Source organism: Schistocerca gregaria, chromosome X (genome assembly GCF_023897955.1).
Source record: "Schistocerca gregaria isolate iqSchGreg1 chromosome X, iqSchGreg1.2, whole genome shotgun sequence".
In the NCBI taxonomy this organism is placed as follows: domain Eukaryota; kingdom Metazoa; phylum Arthropoda; class Insecta; order Orthoptera; family Acrididae; genus Schistocerca; species Schistocerca gregaria.
Genome location: NC_064931.1, coordinates 856164880 through 856185061, shown reverse-complemented (window position 1 = coordinate 856185061; position 20182 = coordinate 856164880). Strand labels below are relative to the sequence as shown.

General features: G+C 43.6%; 1 protein-coding gene across 3 annotated transcripts in view; it reads left to right on the top strand.

Moving 5' to 3' along the window:
- The window catches only part of LOC126298025 (facilitated trehalose transporter Tret1-2 homolog), a 335996-nt gene extending 316139 nt beyond the window's left edge, over positions 1-19857 (top strand). For all 3 annotated transcript variants that reach the window (XM_049989346.1, XM_049989348.1, XM_049989347.1), the window contains one exon: positions 16803-19857. In XM_049989346.1, coding sequence (XP_049845303.1) covers positions 16803-17897 — 1095 coding nt within the window. In that variant the 3' untranslated portion in view covers positions 17898-19857. The remainder of the gene's footprint in view (positions 1-16802) is intronic.
- The last annotated feature ends 325 nt before the right edge of the window (positions 19858-20182 follow it).

The window sequence follows — 20182 nt, the reverse complement described above, 5'->3', positions numbered from 1 at the left end:
AGTAGGCATGTTTCTACATCTTAAAGAAGGTGGCTATTCAAATTTCGCGTCAGTCGCACAAGAACGTCGCTAGTGGCGCCACTAAAAGGTTGCAAATCAAGTTTGTCTTAAATACACGCTGTAGTGGTTGTGGAGTTAGTAACCGTTGGTATTGGACGTGGTTAGTTGATGTTAGTCAGAATGCCTTTAAGGAGGTAAAGATGTCATTATCAGCACCTCTCTAAGTTTGAATGAAGTCGTGTAATAGGGCTACGAGAATCTGGATGTTCGTTCTGCAATATTGCAGAAAGACTTGGCAGAAGTGTAGCTACTCTACATGATTGCTGTCAGCGGTGATAACGAGAATGCAAGGTCGCAAGAAGAATGGACGCCAGATGACCATTTGGCAATACCGAGAGAGAGGACCATCGTGTTCAGCATGTGGCTTTGGCGCAATGTACTGCATCTGCAGCAGCAATTTGAGTAGCAGTTGGCACCACAGTGACACAACAAATCGGTTACTTCTAGGACAGCTCCGAGCCAGACGCCCGGTAGCTTTTGTTACAATGACCCCAGTCCACCACCATTTGCGACTTCAGTGTTGTCAAGTGAGAGCTCATTGGAGGGCAGGGTGGAGATCTGCTGTGTTTTCTGATGACAGCTGGTTCTGCCTCAGTGCCAGAGATGGTTAAGAAGAGGTCACTTGAGGACCTGTACCCAACCTGTTTACATGCTAGACACACTGGACCTAAACCTGGTGCCATGGTCTAGGGTACAGTATCGGCAATATCGTATGACAGCAGGAGCACGCTCATAGTTATCCGACACTTCGTGACGGCAAAACTGTATGTCAGTCTGCTGATTCGAATTGTCCTGCTGCCATTCGTGAAATCATTTCAGGGAGTTCTTTCCAACAGGATTCCGCTGTTATAATCCAACATACACTACAGAGTGTCAACATGGTGCCTTGGCCTGCTAAATCACCAGATCTGACTCTTGTCGAACACATCTGAGATATCATCAGATGGCAACTCCAGCATCATCTGCAAACAGCATTAACCCTCTCTGTATTGACCAACCAAGTGCAACAGGTGTGGAACTCCACCCCTCAATAGTGGCAACTGCATAACACAAGTCATGCAAGTTTGCATGCTTGCATTCAACATTCTAGTGGTTACACCAGTTATTAATGTACCAGCAAGTTGTGGGGCAATGGTGGTTTCAGCGCATTTTGTTACAGCAGGTTGCTTACATCCAGGGGCAAACTTGATTGATTTCTGACCCCCTATCACTCTCCTGAAACTGTTATGCTGTCAATTGGAAAATGGAAATGCCGTGTGGTTAGGGCCTCCGATCAGGTAGACAGTTTGCCTGGTGCAAATCTTTTGAGTTGACGCCACTTCGGCGACTTGCGTGTCGATAGGGATGAAAAGATGATGATAAGGACAACACAACACCTAGTCCCCGAGCAGAGAGAATCTCCGACCCAGCCAGGAATCTAACCTGGGCCATTAGGTATACATTCCGACGCACTGAACACTCAGCTACCGAGGCAGACACACCGTCAATTGATAGATGACCTCCTGTGAGTTGATTTATGGCCCCCTGGGGATAATCTGTCCTTTTGAGAAACCCTCCAGCCCTTCCCCCTTCCCCTCCTCCACCCTACCCACACCTGTCTGGGAAACCCCCTTGCTGATACAAGCACACCTTCGATGTTAAATTGACTAAGCAATTAAATTAATAAATTAATTAACCCCTCCCCTCTGGTAAACCCCCAGACCACCATCCCCTCCACCACCTGGGCATTGGGAGGAAGAATCTCATGACAGAAAATTCAAATCAATGTCCATAATTTATCAAAGAATATACTGTTTATTTTTAAAATTCAGTTCACAGGGGTCGGAACTTTCTTTTATTTAGTAGAAAAAGATCATCATTCTCTGCTGTATTGGAAGATGCACGTCTTGTGAAATACAGCAGAAAGAGGTAATTAAATAAGTAGCTTTTCTCCGATCACGCAAGAAATCCCATCACGAAATCTACGTCAACAAGACACATTGCACAAAATTGCACTGTTAAACACCTTTTGATCGTGTCTTCACACAGACCACGGGGCAGACATGCTGGCCAGAACATATCATGCACATGCACTGACTGCTTCACTCGGCTGCACCATGCGCCATTGTCCGAGAGGCCAATGGTCTACGTGCTTGCCCTGCTGTGCAGATATTAACTGCGTTACTTCACAATACTAGTGGCGGACGACACTGGAAGAAGCAAAGCCCCCACTCTTCCTCCCATCAATTCCCTCCTCCCCCCCCCCCCCCTCACCCCACCAGTTGGACAAGGCATCAGATGGAGGCAGCTCTTGATATCGATACCTGGTAAATTCCTCTCGAAACATATGCTCTCTCTCTCTCTCTCTCTCTCTATCTCTCTCTCTCTCTCTCTCTTTCTTTCTATCTCAGCTGGCTGCTTAATGCCCAGTGAGCGTCTGTCACGAGCCACAAATATTTAAATGTGTGAGAATTTCTAAGGGATTAAACTGCTGAGGTCATCGGTGACTAGACTTACACACTACTTAAACTAACTTATTCTAAGAACAACACACACATCCATGCCCGAGGGATGACTCGAACCTTCGGTGGGACGGGCTGCGCAAGCCGTGGCACCTCTAACCGCACGGCCATCCCGCACGGCTCATATGCCACACTAACCACTCATTTGTCCTGAACAAAGTAGTGGATACCTGTTAAATCCCAAGCTGTGTATGTCTTGGAAGTATTCCTTCACTTGATCAGAGTGATTGACTAGTTAATTAATTAAATCGATCCCCTTTGTGTTCAGACAGTTTGTCCTTGCATCCTATTAGAGGATGGTAGGGCTGATATACGCTACTGGCCATTAAAATTGCTACACCACGAAGATGACGTGCTACAGACGCGAAATTTAACAGACAGGGAGAAGATGCTGTGATATGCAAATTATTAGGTTTCCAGAGCATTCACACAAGGTTGGCGCCGGTGGCGACACCTACAACGTGCTGACATGAGGAAAGTTTCCAACCGATTTCTCATACACAAACAGCGATGCTTCGTGTAAGGAGAAATGCATACCATCACGTTTCCGACTTTGATAAAGGTCGGATTGTAGCCTATCACGATTGCGGTTTATCGTATCGCGACATTGCTGGTCGCGTTGGTCGAGATCCAGTGACTGTTAGCAGAATATGGAATCGGTGGGTTCAGGAGGGAAATACGGAACGCCGTGCTGGATCCCAACGGCCTCGTATCATTAGCAGTTGAGATGACAGGCATCTTATGTGCATGGCTGTAACGGATTGTGCAGCCACGTCTCGATCACTGAGTTAACAGATGGGGACGTTTGCAAGACAACAACCATCTGTACGAACAGTTCGACGACGTTTGCATCTGCATGGACCATCAGCTCGGAGACCATGGCTGCGATTACCCTTGACGCTGCATTAGAGACAGGAGCGCCTGCGATGGTGTACTCAACGACGAACCTGGGTGCACGAATAGCAAAACGTCATTTTTTCGGATGAATCCAGGTTTTGTTTACAGCATCATGATAGCCGCATCCGTGTTTGGCGACATCGCGGTAAACGCACATGGGAAGCGTGTATTCGTCATCGCCATACTGGCGTATCACCCGGCGTGAGGGTATGGGGTGCCATTGGTTACAGGTCTCGGTCACCTCTTGTTCGCATTGACGGCACTTTGAACAGTGGACGTTACATTTCAGATGTGTTACGACCGCTTGTTGCAGGTCCTGTACGGGCATTTCTGGATACAGAAAATGTTCGACTGCTACCCTGGCCAGCACATTCTCCAGATCTCTCACCAACTGAACACGTCTGGTCAATGGTCGCCGAGCAACTGGCTCGTCACAATACGCCAGTCATTACTTTTGATGAACTGCGGTATCGTGTTAAAGGTGCATGGTTTGCTGTACCTGTACACGCCACCCAAGCTCTGTTTGACTCAATGCCCAGGCGTATCAAGGCAGTTATCACGGCCAGAGGCGGTTGTTCTGGGTACTGATTTCTCAGGATCTATGCACCCAAATTGCGTGAAAATGTAATCACATGTCAGTTCTAGTATAATATATTTGTCCAATGATTGCCCGTTTATCATATGCATTTCTTCTTGGTGTAGTAATTTAATGGCCTGTAGTGTATATGTGGCAGGATTCAGTACCACAACTGGACAGTTTCCAAATCCCTCTGGAGATTCCCTCCCCCACGCCCTCGCTTCCTGCTGGCGAATAATGGCACAGTTAAGTCGCTTGACAGGAGGTCCATTACACTGGAGATAGCTGAGAATTTCAAATTACAGCTCATGTTATGTCCTTAAACAATCTGCGGAGGGGTTGGATTGATGTGTGTGCACTCAGGACCACTATTGGACACAATAAATTGACCAACTGGGAATTTGACGTCTCCATTGGAAGTGGTGCTGTATAAAATGATAGCTGGAATTTCAAATTTCGTCGTGAGTTCATAACGTCACGGTTGTCGAATTCCTGACCATTACATCTATATCTACATGACTGCTCTGCAATTCACATTTAAGTGCTTGGCAGAGGGTTCATCGGACCACAATCATACTATCTCTCTACTATTCTACTCCCTAACAGCGCGCTGGAAAAACGAACACCTAAACCTTTCTGTTCGAGCTCTGATATCCCTTATTTCATTTTGATGATCATTCCAACCTGTGTAGGTTGGGCTCAACAAAATATTTTCGCATTCGGAAGAGAAAGTTAGTGACTGAAATTTCGTAAAAAGATCTCGCCGCGACGAAAAACGTCTTTGCTGTAATGACTTCCATCCCAATTCGCGTATCATATCTGCCACACTCTCTCCCCTATTACGTGATAATACAAAACGAGCTGCCCTTTTTTGCACCCTTTCGATGTCCTCCGTCAATCCCACCTGGTAAGGATCCCACACCGCGCAGCAATATTCTAACAGAGGACGAACGAGTATAGTGTAAGCTGTCTCTTTAGTGGACTTGTTGCATCTTCTAAGTCTCCTGCCAATGAAACGCAACCTTTGGCTCGCCTTCCCCACAATATTATCTATGTGGTCTTTCCAACTGAAGTTGTTCGTAATTTTAACACCCAGGTACTTAGTTGAATTGACAGCCTTGAGAATTGTACTATTTATCGAGTAATCGAATTTCAACGGATTTCTTTTGGAACTCATGTGAATCACCTCACACTTTTCGTTATTTTGCTTCAACTGCCACCTGCCACACCGTACAGCAATCTTTTCTAAATCGCTTTGCAACTGATACTGGTCTTCGGATGACCATTACAGGTCTGCTAAGTGTATTTTATAAAGCACGATAGAATTCCTAAGTTTGTTCTATCAGTTGCACCAGGGCGAAGAAGGAGGAAATGGTCTACCGCATGATAGAATAGAAACAACAACAACAAATACTACTATAAGGCAGAGTACTGCTATGTATTGAGAAGCACTAAACCACGATCGTAGTAGTTGTCGTGGCTAGATGCCTGAAATCGCTGAAAACTCTCATACATACAGCCCACTCACCCCCAGGTGTCCACACAGCACAACCATACTCTCGTACACCGCCAGCGCCAAAGCTCAGAGACTGGAGAAAACTGCCGCCGTGATTGCAGCTGCAGTCGTGGACACGCGTGTATGCTAGAGTGCAATACATCTACCACAGATGGCATCCGGTGATGATTGGAATCGTAGGAATTCGTATGTTATCAATACATCCAGCGCCAACAATTCGCAGTAATCAATGCTGAATCGCCCAATTTTTCACGGAGAATACGTGCAACATATGCAATTGTGCAGACAGCAGAGTGCGTTGTGAGTATTAGTTCAGCTATCCAAGGAGTGCCGCAAGAGCCGCCACTGGGACTCGTCCGATTAGCCGGCTGGCCGCAACTTTTCTTTGTACCCGCCACTCGAGACACCCTGAAGCTGGAAATGTTAATTTAATTAAATGTTGCGATTCCAGACCCTCGCTGGAGATATTTGACAATGACTGAAGTATCGGAAATACCTCTTCTGATGGCTGTGGTTCTGGGAAGAATCTCATGTCGAAATAGCAATATCTATATCCTCCTTATGAGTGGACATAATTTACCACGTAAAATATTTCATCCCCATTATGGCTGTCCAATGCACTGAAATCGCAATTTTCAACGTCAAATCCATACCTTACTTACGACCATACATAGACATTTTCTTTGCACATGTCGGAGGACAGACCACAGTAACTTTACACCACAACACATACTTTATAAGCCTGCTGATTACAGCGAATCTATCACACATCCCCTACTAAGTATAACACTTTGAAAACAACTGAATGCTTGTTGTTGTTGTGGTTTTCAGTCCTGACACTGGTTTGATGCAGCTCTCCATGCTACTCTATCCTGTGCAAGCTTCTTCATCTCCCAGTACCTACTGCAACCTACGTCCTTCTGAATCTGCTTCCTGTATTCATCTCTTGGTCTCCCTCTACGATTTTTACCCTCCACGGTGCCGTCCAATACTAAATTGGTGATCCCTTGATGCCTCAGAACATGTCCTACCAACCGATCCCTTCTTCTCGTCAAGTTGTGCCACAAACTTCTCTTCTCCCCAATCCTATTCAATACTTTCTCATTAGTTATGTGATCTACCCCTTTAATCTTCAGCATTCTTCTGTAGCACCACATTTCGAAAGCTTCTATTCTCTTCTTGTCCACACTATTTATCGTCCATGTTTCACTTCCATACATGGCTACACTCCATACAAATACTTTCAGAAATGACTTCCTGACACTTAAATCTATACTCGATGTTAACAAATTTCTCTTTTTCAGAAACGCTTTCCTTGCCATTGCCAGTCTACATTTTATATCCTCTCTACTTCGACCATCATCAGTTATTTTGCTCCCCAAATAGCAAAACTCCTTTACTACTTTAAGTGTCTCATTTCCTAATATAATACCCTCAACATCACCCGACTTAATTCGACTACATTCCATTATCCTCGTTTTGCTTTTGTTGATGTTCAGTTTATCTCCTCCATTCAAGACACTGTCCATTCCGTTCAACTGCTCTTCCAAGTCCTTTGCTGTCTCTGACAGAATTACGATGTCATCGGCGAACCTCAAAGTTTTTCTTTCTTCTCCATGGATTTTAATAAGTCGTAGGGTCAGTATTGCATCACGTGTTCTAACATTTCTACAGAAGCCAAACTGATCTTCCCCGAGGTCAGCTTCTACTAGTTTTTCCATTCGTCTGTAAAGAATTCGTGTTAGTATTTTGCAGCTGTGACTTATTAAACTGATAATTCGGTAATTTTCACATCTGTCAACACCTGCTTTCTTTGGGATTGGAATTATTCTATTCTTCTTGAAGTCTGAGGGTATTTCGCCTGTCTCATAAATCTTGCTCACCAGATGGTAGAGTTTTGTAAGGACTGGCTCTCCCGAGGCCGTCCCGTCAGTAGTTCCAATGGAATGTTGTCTACGCCGGGGGCCTTGTTTCGACTCAGGTCTTTCAGTGCTCTGTAAAACTCTACACGCAGTATCGTATCTCCCATTTCATCTTCATCTACATCCTCTTCCAATTCCATAATATTGTCCTCAAGTATATCGCCCTTGTATAGACCCTCTATATACTCCTTCCACGTTTCTGCTTATCTTCTTTGCTTAGAACTGGGTTTCCGTCCGAGCTCTTGATGTTCATATAAGTGGTTCTCCTATCTCCAAAGGTCTCTTTAATTTTCCTGTAGGCAGTATCTATCTTACCCCTAGTGAGATAACCCTCTACATCCTTACATTTGTCCTCTAGCCATCCCTGCTTAGCCATTTTGCACTTCCCGTCGATCTCATTTTTGAGACGTCTGTATTCCTTTTTGCCTGCTTCATTTACTGCATTTTTATATTTTCTTCTTTCATCAATTAAATTCAATATTTCTTCTGTCACCCAAGGATTTCTACTAGCCCTCGTCTTTTTACCTACTTGATCCTCTGCTGCCTTCACTATTTCATCCCTCAAAGCTACCCATTCTTCTTCTACTGTATTTCTTTCCCCCATTCCGGTTAATTGCTCCCTTATGCTCTCCCTGAAACTCTGTACAACCTCTGGTTCTTTCAGTTTATCCAGGTCCCATCTCCTAAAATTCCCACCTTTTTGCAGTTTCTTCATTTTTAATCTACAGGTCATAACCAATAGATTGTAGTCAGAGTCCACATCTGCCCCTGGAAATGTCTTACAATTTAAAACCTGGTTCCTAAATCTCTGTCTTACCATTATATAATCTATCTGATACCTTTTAGTATCTCCAGGGTTCTTCCATGTATACAGTCTTCCTTTATGATTCTTGAACCAAGTGTTACCCATGATTAAGTTGTGCTCTGTGCAAAATTCTACCAGGCGGCTTCCTCTTTCATTTCTTTGCCCCAGTCCATATTCACCTACTACGTTTCGTTCTCTCCCTTTCCCTACTACCGAATTCCAGTCACCCATGACTATTAAATTTTCGTCTCCCTTCACTATCTGAATAATTTCTTTTATTTGATCATACATTTCTTCAATTTCTTCGTCATCTGCAGAGCTAGTTGGCATATAAACTTGTACTACTGTAGTAGGTGTGGGCTTCGTATCTATCTTTGCCACAATAATGCGTTCACTATGCTGTTTGTAGTAGCTTACCCGCATTCCTATTTTCTTATTCATTATTAAAGCTACTCCTGCATTACCCCTATTTGATTTTGTGTTTATAACCCTGTAGCCACCTGACCAGAAGTCTTGTTCCTCCTGCCACCGAACTTCACTAATTCCCACTATATCTAACTTTAACCTATCCATTTCCCTTTTTAAATTTTCTAACCTACCTGCCCGATTAAGGGATCTGACATTCCACGCTCCAATCCGTATAACGCTAGTTTTCTTTCTCCTGATAACGACATCCTCTTGAGTACTCCCCGCCCGGAGATCCGAATGGGGGACTATTTTACCTCCGGAATATTTTGCCCAAGAGGACGCCATCATCATTTAATCATACAGTAAAGCTGCATGCCCTCGGGAAAGATTACGGCCGTAGTTTCCCCTTGCTTTCAGCCGTTCGCAGTACCAGCACAGCAAGGCCGTTTTGGTTAGTGTTACAAGGCCAGATCAGTCAATCATCCAGACTGTTGCCCCTGCAACTACTGAAAAGGCTGCTGCCCCTCTTCAGGAACCACACGTTTGTCTGGCCTCTCAACAGATACCCCTCCGTTGTGGTTGCACCTGTGGAACCAAAAAATATTGAGCGAAAATATGTCGTCATATCACAATCGCTGTTACACAACCTACATCAAATGACACAAATACTGTTTCTTAGTGTAGGAAATAGCCATAACCAGAGAGAAGGTACAAAACTACATTCCTTAATCGAAACACTGTATAAATTCGTAAGATTTTATTATGATTTTCCATCTCCCCCCATTCCTCCCCCCTATGTGAATGGATCACAAAGTATCCTCGCATTCATCAGATAAAAGTCAGAGATTCAAAGCTCTAGTATTCATTCCTCTATTTCAAAATGAGCTACCCGTTCATTGAACCTATAGTCTAAGGACCACGAGCAAAACCCTGTATGGTCTCTATGTGCATCTCGTAACTCTTCCTCTGTCTTTTCCCATCCCACCCTGCAACATCGTCTCCAATTTAATTTGAAACTGACCGGAAGTAGGAAGGTGCTATACCCACTACATTTGACATCTCGTGAGAGTTCCATGTAGTCAATACACTTTGATATTTTGCTTTCGCAAAGAGTAATTATAGTGACCAGTGCTAGTGATAAAAACCCATTTTTTCATTCCACTATGGCAACTGCCATTCCGCGAAGACTATTCCATACCGATCTTACACATGTCACCTGCCCAATTGCACACGATCTCCCAAGATGTTTGCATGCTGAGAAGTTTAGCACTCATTATTGGTGTACAGTAGGCGCAAGCCTGATATATTTGAGACAGCTGTGGTGACGTAACAGACGATTAAGAAAATGAAGGAGAAATGTTTGAGTGATGCATGATGGAGATCGAGATGGAAAGAGTTTGAAACAATTTACATAAACCACTTGTTCTATTGATTCTGCAGAATTGTTGTAGTATCTTGGTTCCATACCAAGAAGGTGCTAGAAAGAGAGAAATGTTTGTAGAACATGAACACAAACGCACAACAGCGGTATTTGATATGTGAAATTACACACGATGCTGCACTAGGTCCATGAACAGAACACATACTTTTGCACACACAAACAACATTTCTTAAGCAGATGTATGTACAGGGATTGCAGTACCTCAGAAATCTCTGTCACTAGCTTAGACTCACTGCAGTTATGAAACTGAAGACTCGATTTACGTCCAAGATGTGGCAGAGAAATAAAGTACTTCACACACATCTTCATTCATCTAGAACAGGGTGTTGAAATATGTTTTCCATTGATGAATATGATTCACCATATATGCCCTACAAGTCCTCTGCTGACTGTGGTATGGAGAGGTTTGCTGTTAACGATTGCAGGTAGATAGCGCTCTAAGTCACTCACAGAACACGCAGTTGTATACTAGTCGACTGCAAGCTATGCCACCCAACTGAGAGAACAACGGAAAAAAATGGTTAAATGCGTGATAAATGACCTGCAGCAACATCTCCATCTGTCTAGAATGCATCATCAGTCTACTATTAAATCATACCTCGTTACAACCTCTCTCAACTGTTCACTTCATTTACCTTCTATCACCCTTTAATACAGATCCATGTCAGTTTAGAGGCAAGTGGTTCTCCTTTCCAGGAAAGCACCACAGACAGCAGTCACATTGCATGTTTCACTATTACCTCAATAGACATACAGCAGGATGTTGTTAAAGAAAAGTGCAGCAACTACTGTGTAAGATATTTGTTACCTGACAGCGCATGGTTGTGATTGCGAGAGGCGTTCAATGAATTCGAAAGTAAAGTTCTATGTGCTGACTTAGTAGAAAATCCTAAGAAATTTTGGTCTTACCTCAAAGCGATAGGTGAATCAAAACAAAATGTCCAGACACTATGAGACCAAAATGGTACTGAAACAGAGGATGACAGACTATAGGCCGAAATACTAAATGTCTTTTTCCAAAGCTGTTTCACAGAGGAAGACTGCACTGTAGTTTCTTCTCTAGATTGTCGCACAGATGACAAAATGGTAGATATCGAAATAGACGACAGAGGGATAGAGAAACAATTAAAATCGCTCAAAAGAGGAAAGGCCGCTGGACCTGATGGGATACCAGTTCGATTTTACACAGAGTACGCGAAGGAACTTGCCCCCCTTCTTGCAGCGGTGTACCGTAGGTCTCTGGAAGAACGTAGCGTTCCGAAGGATTGGAAAAGGGCACAGGTCATCCCAGTTTTTAAGAAGGGACGTCGAACAGATGTGCAGAACTATAGACCTATATCTCTAACGTCTTACAGTTGTAGAATTTTGGAACACGTATTATGTTCGAGTATAATTACTTTTCTGGTGACTAGAAATCCACTCTGTAGGAATCAGCATGGGTTTCGAAAAAGACGATCGTGTGAAATCTAGCTCGCGCTATTCGTCCACGAGACTCAGAGGGCCATAGATACGGGTTCCCAGGTAGATGCTGTGTTTATTGACTTCCGCAAGGCGTTCGATACAGTTACCCACAGTCGTTTAATGAACAAAGTAAGAGCATATGGACTATCAGACCAATTGTGTGATTGGATTGAAGAGTTCATAGATAACAGAACGCAGCATGTCATTCTCAATGGAGAGAAGTCTTCCGAAGTAAGAGTGATTTCAGGTGTGCCGCAGGGGAGTGTCATAGGACCGTTGCTATTCACTATATACATAAATGACCTTGTGGATGACATCAGAAGCTCACTGAGGCTTTTTGCGGATGATACTGTGGTATATCGAGAGGTTGTAACAATGGAAAATTGTACTGAAATGCAGGAGGACCTGCTGCGAATTGACGCATGGTGCAGGGAATGGAAATTCAATCTCAATGTAGACAAGTGTAATGTGCTGCGAATACATAGACAGAAAGATCCCTTATCATTTAGCTACAATGTAGCAGGTCAGCAACTGGAAGCAGTTAATCCCATAAATTATCTGGGAGTACACATTAGGAGTGATTTAAAATGGAATGATCATATAAAGTTGATCGTCGGTAGATCAGATGCCTGATTGAGATTCATTGGAAGAATCCTAAGGAAATACAATCCGAAAACAAAGGAAGCAGGTTACAGTACGCTTGTTCGCCCACTGCTTGAATACTGCTCAGCAGTGTGGGATCCGTACCAGATAGGGTTGATAGAAGAGATTGAGAAGGTCCAACGGAGAGCACCGCGCTTCGTTACAGGATCATTTAGTAATCGCGAAAGCGTTACGGAGATGATAGATAAACTCCAGTGGAAGACTCTGCAGGAGTGACGCTCAGTAGTTCGGTACGGGCTTTTGTTAAAGTTTCGAGAACATACATTCACCGAGGAAAAAATGGTTCAAATGGCTCTGAACACTATGGGAATTAACATCTGTGGTCATCAGGCCTCTAGAACTTAGAACTACTTAAACGTTACTAACCTAAGAACATCACAAACATCCATGCCCGAGGCAGGATTCGAACCTGCGACCATAGCAGTCGCGCGGTTCCGGACTGCGCGCCTAGAACCGCTAGACCACCGAGGCCGGCCTTCAGCGAAGAGTCATGCAGTATATTGCTCCCTCCTACGTATATCTCGCGAAAAGACCTTGAGGATAACATCAGAGAGATTAGAGCCCACACAGAAGCATACCGACAATCCTTCTTTCCACGAACAATACGAGACTGGAATAGAAGGGAGAACCGATAGAGGTACTCAGGGTACCCTCCGCCATACATCGTCAGGTGGCTTGCGGAGTATGGATGTAGATGTAGATTGGTGGAGAATACAGAGAAACAAAATGTAAATACTATTTGTTAGGGCTTAAAACAACTAAACAGACTTGCACAGAGCCAAACACATCATCCATTCTGTAGTTCCATATTTCAGTTTCCCAGCTGGTAAACAACGCTCCTTAGGTAAGGACACTTCATAAAAATCTATAAGGTGGTTTACAATAACTTTGGAGTCTTACCAGGGCTTGTGATCCCACATATATAAATTTATTACTCTACAGTTGGTGGTCATCTTCGTTAAACATTCTATTCCCGCCGTCTTATCGCTATCGACGAAAACTGACTGTTTCATCGGTTCCCAGTGTTTCCATGTCAACTTTTTCTCCTATTCCTTCTGCTGTCACATACTCGTTCCATGTACAAGAATTTTCCTGCACCAAGCAGAAGACAGGCAAGCACTCCCCCATTCGCCCTCAGTTTCCTAGCATTTTGGCGGATTTCCCTCAATTTACACATATTTTCCGTCAATTTTTGTAATTTTATCGATTTTATGTCACTTCTGTCCATGTGATTATGACATCACTTATTACCACGTATTCTAAAATTGCTTGTAAATGTAGAACAGTTGTCAACACCTAGCACAAATCAATTATTTTTCTGTATATGTTCCCACTTCCTCTGAGTGGTCAAAACACTGTCCTGTCACATTAACATAGCTCACCATGTTTCTCCACGGGATGCACAAGTTGGTACATATAGTGTTCTCCGACTTCCGCTCAGTTCCTACTTAATCTGGAATTTTTGGAAAACGGGCAGTTGCGGGATAAAATCCCTAGTCCTAGTATCCACCAATAGGATTCGAGTAAAAATTGACTGGACACAAAGGGTATAGATTTAATTAATTAATTAGGCAACCAATCTGACAGAGTAAGGCAATATTTCCATTACATCGCAGCTGGGGATTTACCAGGTATCAAGTACTTTTGGAGTGGTTAGTGTGGCACATGATAGACACTCGCTAGCCTGGAAGCAGCCACCTGAGAGAGGGAGAGAAAGAGAAAAAGAGAGAGAGAGAGAGAGAGAGAGAGAGAGAGAGAGAGAGAGAGAGAGAGAGAGAGAGCATACGTTTCTAGAGGACTTTCCCAGGTATCAATATCAAAGAGTTGCCGCCACCTGTATCAAAGAGTTGCCGCAACCTGATGCTTTGTCTGATTAGAAGTAACCATAGGGGTGAAGGGAAGGAGCGGAGGGAACTGGAGGGAGGAGGGATGGTGGGTTGCTACTTCCAACTCCCTCTATGGTGGTACTGTGAACTAACTCAGTCAATATCTGCCCGGCAGGGCGAGCACATTGAGTACATGCTTCCACTGACCTGGTGTGGAACATGTGCGTTTGAGAGCACATTGTGCAGGTGCTGCAACCAGAAGTAACCACTTGATATGGCAAAGAACACCACCACGAACAAAGAGGACCATGGTTGTGGGGCTGACATGGCTGCTGTGTGCTCACAAAAAAAAGATAGTACAGCAATCTGTGACACTATGGTCAGCTGGTTTGGGCAGGTCGGTTAAAGTTCTCCCAAGCAGTGACGTGAGACAGCACGTAGCTACTGGGAATGTGCCAATTCCACAAGATGGGTGGCAATTTGTTGGCCAACAGCAGTGGCACAGCCCGAGTAGGCACAGTGTGAACTCTCAGACACTGGCATCTGGTGCAATCTGCCAAAGCATTCAGTACACGGGCGCACAATTCCCAACCGGCACATTCGACCTGCGGTCAGTGTGAAGTTGCGACTGAAAGATTTTAACAGTGTCATTATATGCGGTGTGTTATGTTGACATCGATTTCCTTGTGTGATCAGAAAAAAGTGCTCTGTTTAATTACTTCTACTCAATGTATTTTACGAGACCTACATCTTACTATACAGCAGAGAATTATGTGTTTTTCCTATCAAACAAAACAGATGTCCAAACCCTGTGAATTTATAAATATCCTTGACTATGTAATTGACATTGATTTGAATTTCCCATCATGAGATCCTTCCTCTCCAACACAGACTGAGTGCTTCCCCCACCAGTTTCCAGGTGGGGAAGTGGATGGGGAGGGGGGAATTGGGGTGTTTACTGGGAGGGAAGGGTTCGTTAATTTATTGGTTTAATTAATTAGTCAATTAATTTGATATCAAATGTGTGCTTGTATTGTAGAGAGGATTTCCCAGAGAGATGAGAGAGGAGGAGTGGGAGAGGGAGGGATTTATTGGGGTTTCTCAGAAGGACAGATTATCCCCAGGTGGCCATTAATCAACCACCAGGGGGTCATAAGTCAATTAACAGAATAACAGGTTATGGAGAGGTGGAAGGAATCATAAATCGATCAAGTTTGCCCCCGAATGTACGCAACTCGCCGTAACAAAATGCGCCGATACTGCTGTTTCCCCATTACTCCAACAGTTCACATTTGCAATGGCCTGTATCACACATTAACTTGTGGTCTTGTAATATTACTCACTTACATATGTTACTTAGGCATATCCATTCTCGAAATGTCATTACTCTACATTAATTATTTTTCGATGCGATGTTTTTCCATCAGTGTATAAACATTGTTGTTGTGGTCTTCAGTCCTGAGACTGGTTTGATGCAGCTCTCCATGCTACTCTATCCTGTGCAAGGTTCTTCATCTGCCAGTACCTACTGCAGCCTACATCCTTCTGAATCTGCTTAGTGTATTCATCTCTTGGTCTCCCTCTACGATTTTTAGCCTCCACGCTGCCCTCCAGTACTAAATTTGTGATACCTCGATGCCTCAGAACATGTCCTACCAACCGATCCCTTCTTCTAATCAAGTTGTGCCACAAGTTCCTCTTCTCCCCAATTCTATTCAATACCTCATCATTAGTTATGTGATCTACCCATCTAATCTTCAGCATTCTTCTGTAGCACCACATTTCGAAAGCTTCTATTCTCTATCTTGTCTAAACTATTTATCGTCCAGGTTTCACTTCCATACATGGCTACACTCCATACAAATACTTTCAGAAACGACTTCCTGACACTTAAATCAATACTCGATGTTAACAAACATAGGGACAATTTTAACAGAAAATTAGAAGCCACGAAACTTAGTGATACGTGGACAGTAGCTCTGCAGGATTGAAAAATAAAACTTATCTTTGAAAAAAAACAGTTCGGTAGGTAAGTTTTCACTCTGACAACAATTGTCGTTGGCGATCACGTGTAAACATCCACCACACCCCCGTTTCACAGCATCTGTATCGCTCCCCGACTTCCGAACCGTCAGTCGGCAAGACTGAGCGGAACCACGAGCACCTGAGGCTGTCCAGCACAGCATTGTACGAAACATTAGGAACGGTAACGTTTCGTGGACGGTGACCACACAATCCGGAAGATTTACCGGCAGCTAGATGAGCTGCGTGTTTGTGTATAAGGAAAGACTTTGAACGTAGCTGCTAAGGCTCAGTGACTGTGTCAGAATTATATTGGATCAAATAAGCCCTCGGTCACAAATATTAAGTCAAAATTGACCTGGTTTCGACGCTACTATGACTTTCTAAAGTGGACACTTCAGTCTCGTTGCATCCCTTGTTCACAGTACGAGCAGCCCTTAGCGGCTCGCCATCTCACAACTTTTCATGACGTCGCTTTTCCGGCTCAGATAATTTTTAATATGTGACTTGTAAGTACTGCATCTTTTCCAGTCAGTACAAACTTTAATTTTATTACTGTACTATATACCTAATATGTTTTAGAACAGTTATCTGACGCTCATAGTAGCGTCGAAACTAGATCAATTTTGACTTAATATTTGTGACCGAGGGCTTATTTGTTCCAATATATAAGAAAAGAGGATAATTGCCCGGTTGTTGGCAGGCGGCGATCGCTACGGGCGTGCTGATCGTGTACGTGCTGGGGTACTTCCTGCAAGAGAAGTGGCGCGTGACGGCGGCGATCTGCGCGCTGTTCCCGGTGCTGGCGGCGGTGCTGGCGGCGCCGCTGCCCGAGAGCCCGTCGTGGCTGGCGTCGCGCGGCCGCTACGACGACGCGGAGGCGGCGCTCCGCAGACTGCGCTGGCTGCCGCGCGACGCGCCGCTGCCCGGCCGCGTGCAGGAGCAGCTGGACGACTTCGCGTCGGCCGGCAGCCAGAGCCGCGCGCGCCAGGCGCACGCCAGCTGGCTGCGCCGCATCAGGGCCGCCTTCCTGCAGCGCCGCACGCTGCGCCCGCTGCTCATCATGAACGCCTTCTTCTTCTTCCAGCAGTTCTCGGGCATATTCGTCGTCATATTCTACGCGGTCGACGTGGTCCGGGAAGCGAACGTCACCATCGACGACTACTTAGCTGCGGTGCTAATAGGCGTTACGAGATTACTGGCGACCCTCTCCATGTCCTACGTGTCGAAGAAATTCGGGCGGCGACCTCCGGCTATCGTTTCTGGCGCCGGCATGACGTTGTGCATGGGTATTTTGGCGACGTACTTAACTCTTACTACTAGCGAAAACTTCGGGGCGTACGTAGCTGAGAATTTTCGGTGGATACCGATCGTATCTTTACTGCTGTACATCCTCGCGAGTACTATCGGGTTTTTAACTCTCCCTTGGGCGATGATAGGGGAGCTTTTCCCGGCCGACGTCAGGGGCCTGGCGAGTGGACTCACGACGTGTATGGCTTACGTTTTCAGTTTCGTCGCGTTAAAGATCTACCCAGATATGCTGCGTGCGTTCACGAAACAAGGTGTCTTTTTCTTTTACGGCGCCGTTTCTCTGTTAGGAACTATTTACGTAATTTTGTTCCTTCCGGAGACAAAAAACAAAACCCTGGCCGAAATAGAAGAGTATTTCACGAAGTCCAAAAAAACCGATACTGCTACCCAAAAAAGAGAACCGGAGGATGACACTTTTACAGAAAGTGACCACCTAACGCGACCGCAGAACGGAGCAGTCCAGAAGCCTTCTTATGAAGTGTCCTAGTCCCTTCCGATATCAGTGCTGTGTAAAAGTGAAAGAAGAAAATGTACGGAAAACGTCGGGCAGAAAAGACTGATTGACATCACTATGTTCCTTTGCCCCAGTAACACTGAGCAGAGACTTTCTTGTTCCACTCATGAACTAGTACAGTTCTGTCACATATCGATCTCTCTTCTGACACTAGAGAGAGAGAGACAGAGAGAGAAGATAGCCAAACTATATCAATACTGTTGATGAGATACATAACACTGACTTCGTTCACGTCCATCAATTTCATACATAATGATATTAAAAATGAAGACTGTTTTATGAGTATTTCTTGAAAGAGGCTTATTTATGAATGTTTTTATTTTTATTTTTGTCTCTATTACTGTAAAAGAACTGCCTGTAGGAAGAAAATATTGCAAGTAATGTGGCTTATGAGAAGTCCCAGCACAGAGTTCGTTTAATAGAGCTGTTAAAGATGTTTTATAACTCATTCTGTAAGATACTCGTTATTCGTGGTCAGCTTTCAATTAGACCGTGGTAAAAATATCTTGCACAAGAAACACACACTCTCCGTCAGTCAAAACAGTGCGGCAGCCTTCAGCTGTATTCAGTTTGCAAGGAGAGGTACGAGTGACATGTGAGAGATGTGAATAGAAGCCCTAAAAGTATTCAGAGAAAAACAAATACTGAAAACATGGGAAATCTATGCGATCGCGTACATTGTGGTCCTCTCTTGTAATATTGCATTTCCAACAATTCCTTTAAAAAGTCGTGGTTTCTGGGGTCAACTTTGCCAACTACGCCTTTTCATTGGTTAGATTACGAGAATATTCTGCATGTAACCTTTTTTTTCGAGTAGTTACACGTAGGCAGTTTTCTAAACCTCATCATCATTTGAAACATGCTTTGTTATTTCTTCTTCCGTTACCGATTGTTGAATTCAAGAACAGACTTTTGGTGGCCCCGAAATTACTGCACTGCATAGTTCCAACCTCAGATTTCTCGCATGCGGTATAATTTACGAAAATCCGTGTGTAATTAGATAATTACCCATTCTAAACGTTTAAAAGCGGCAGATTATGACCTCCTTCAGCACGTAGCAGTCGTGAAACGAGTACACAGGCTGAAGAAAAAATTATCTATTGTCAGGTTACTGTCTCTATTATGTCAATAGTATCGATGTTGGAACGTACTACCAGCGCCGGCTGTTATTATGAACCTTCCTGTTCAGTATGCGCGTTACTCCAACGCGCATGTATCTCCTTACGTTATACAAAAGACGTGTGTCACTAGTTATTTCTTTAAACACCGGGTCAGCTCGTCGAAGTATTTCCGTTAATACACTCTCTTTCCTACTAGGATACAAAAACAGCATCGCCTTCACTAACTTCTTGTTTCCCCACGCAAATTTAATAGTATTCACAGTGGCGTGAAACTTGTGAGTTTCGACGAGTTACTTAACTGTGTTGAAATGTTTTTCCAAAGCACGACCATCCCAGTGTTAAACAATGAAATGGTATTAAAAACTGCATGTATCTGCATTCTTAATAAAAAATGAATTGCTACTTTTAAGACCTTTTAATTTTAACGGAAGCTAAAATATGTACCTATTATAAAAATATATTTGCCACAAAGCTCAACATTTTGACGATAAGATGCTTTAAATTATTCTCGAAATGGTTTCAGTAGCTAAAATCTTATCAACACAAGAAGTTGTTTTGCAATCAGTCTCTCAGTCACTGGAATCCTACTTTTTCAAGCAGCCAAGATGCTCTTCATGTTAGTCTGTGAACACAACTCCGAAATATTTATAAAGGTGAGAAAAATGTAAATGACACTAACAGTAGCATTCATGCATCCTCTAAAATTTACAAGAAGTACTCAACGAAGAAAAGTTGTTAAAGTTAAATTGTTCAAAAGTTGTAACCTCTAGAAATGTAATTATGAAATAAAGTACGTATTTTTCTTATCTCAAGTCGTAATTGTTAATCACATGCTGCAGTGTCACTATATAATTGGTTATTGAGGAGCAAAGCTCTTTAAACACTGTATGAATTAGCACCCTGTATATAAATAGATATTTATGTATAATGTACATCTTCCACATCCTTATGTCCCACGATCTCATTGACAGTAAGTGCTCTACAAACACACATTGGCATGATTTTCCATGAGTAACTGATGTATTTTCTTTCAAATAATTCTGATCTCAATATATATAATAAATTTCAGTACATAAAATCTCCTGCAGATGTTGGAGTTCTCACGCGGATCAAACTGTTACCGTAAAGAATAATCGA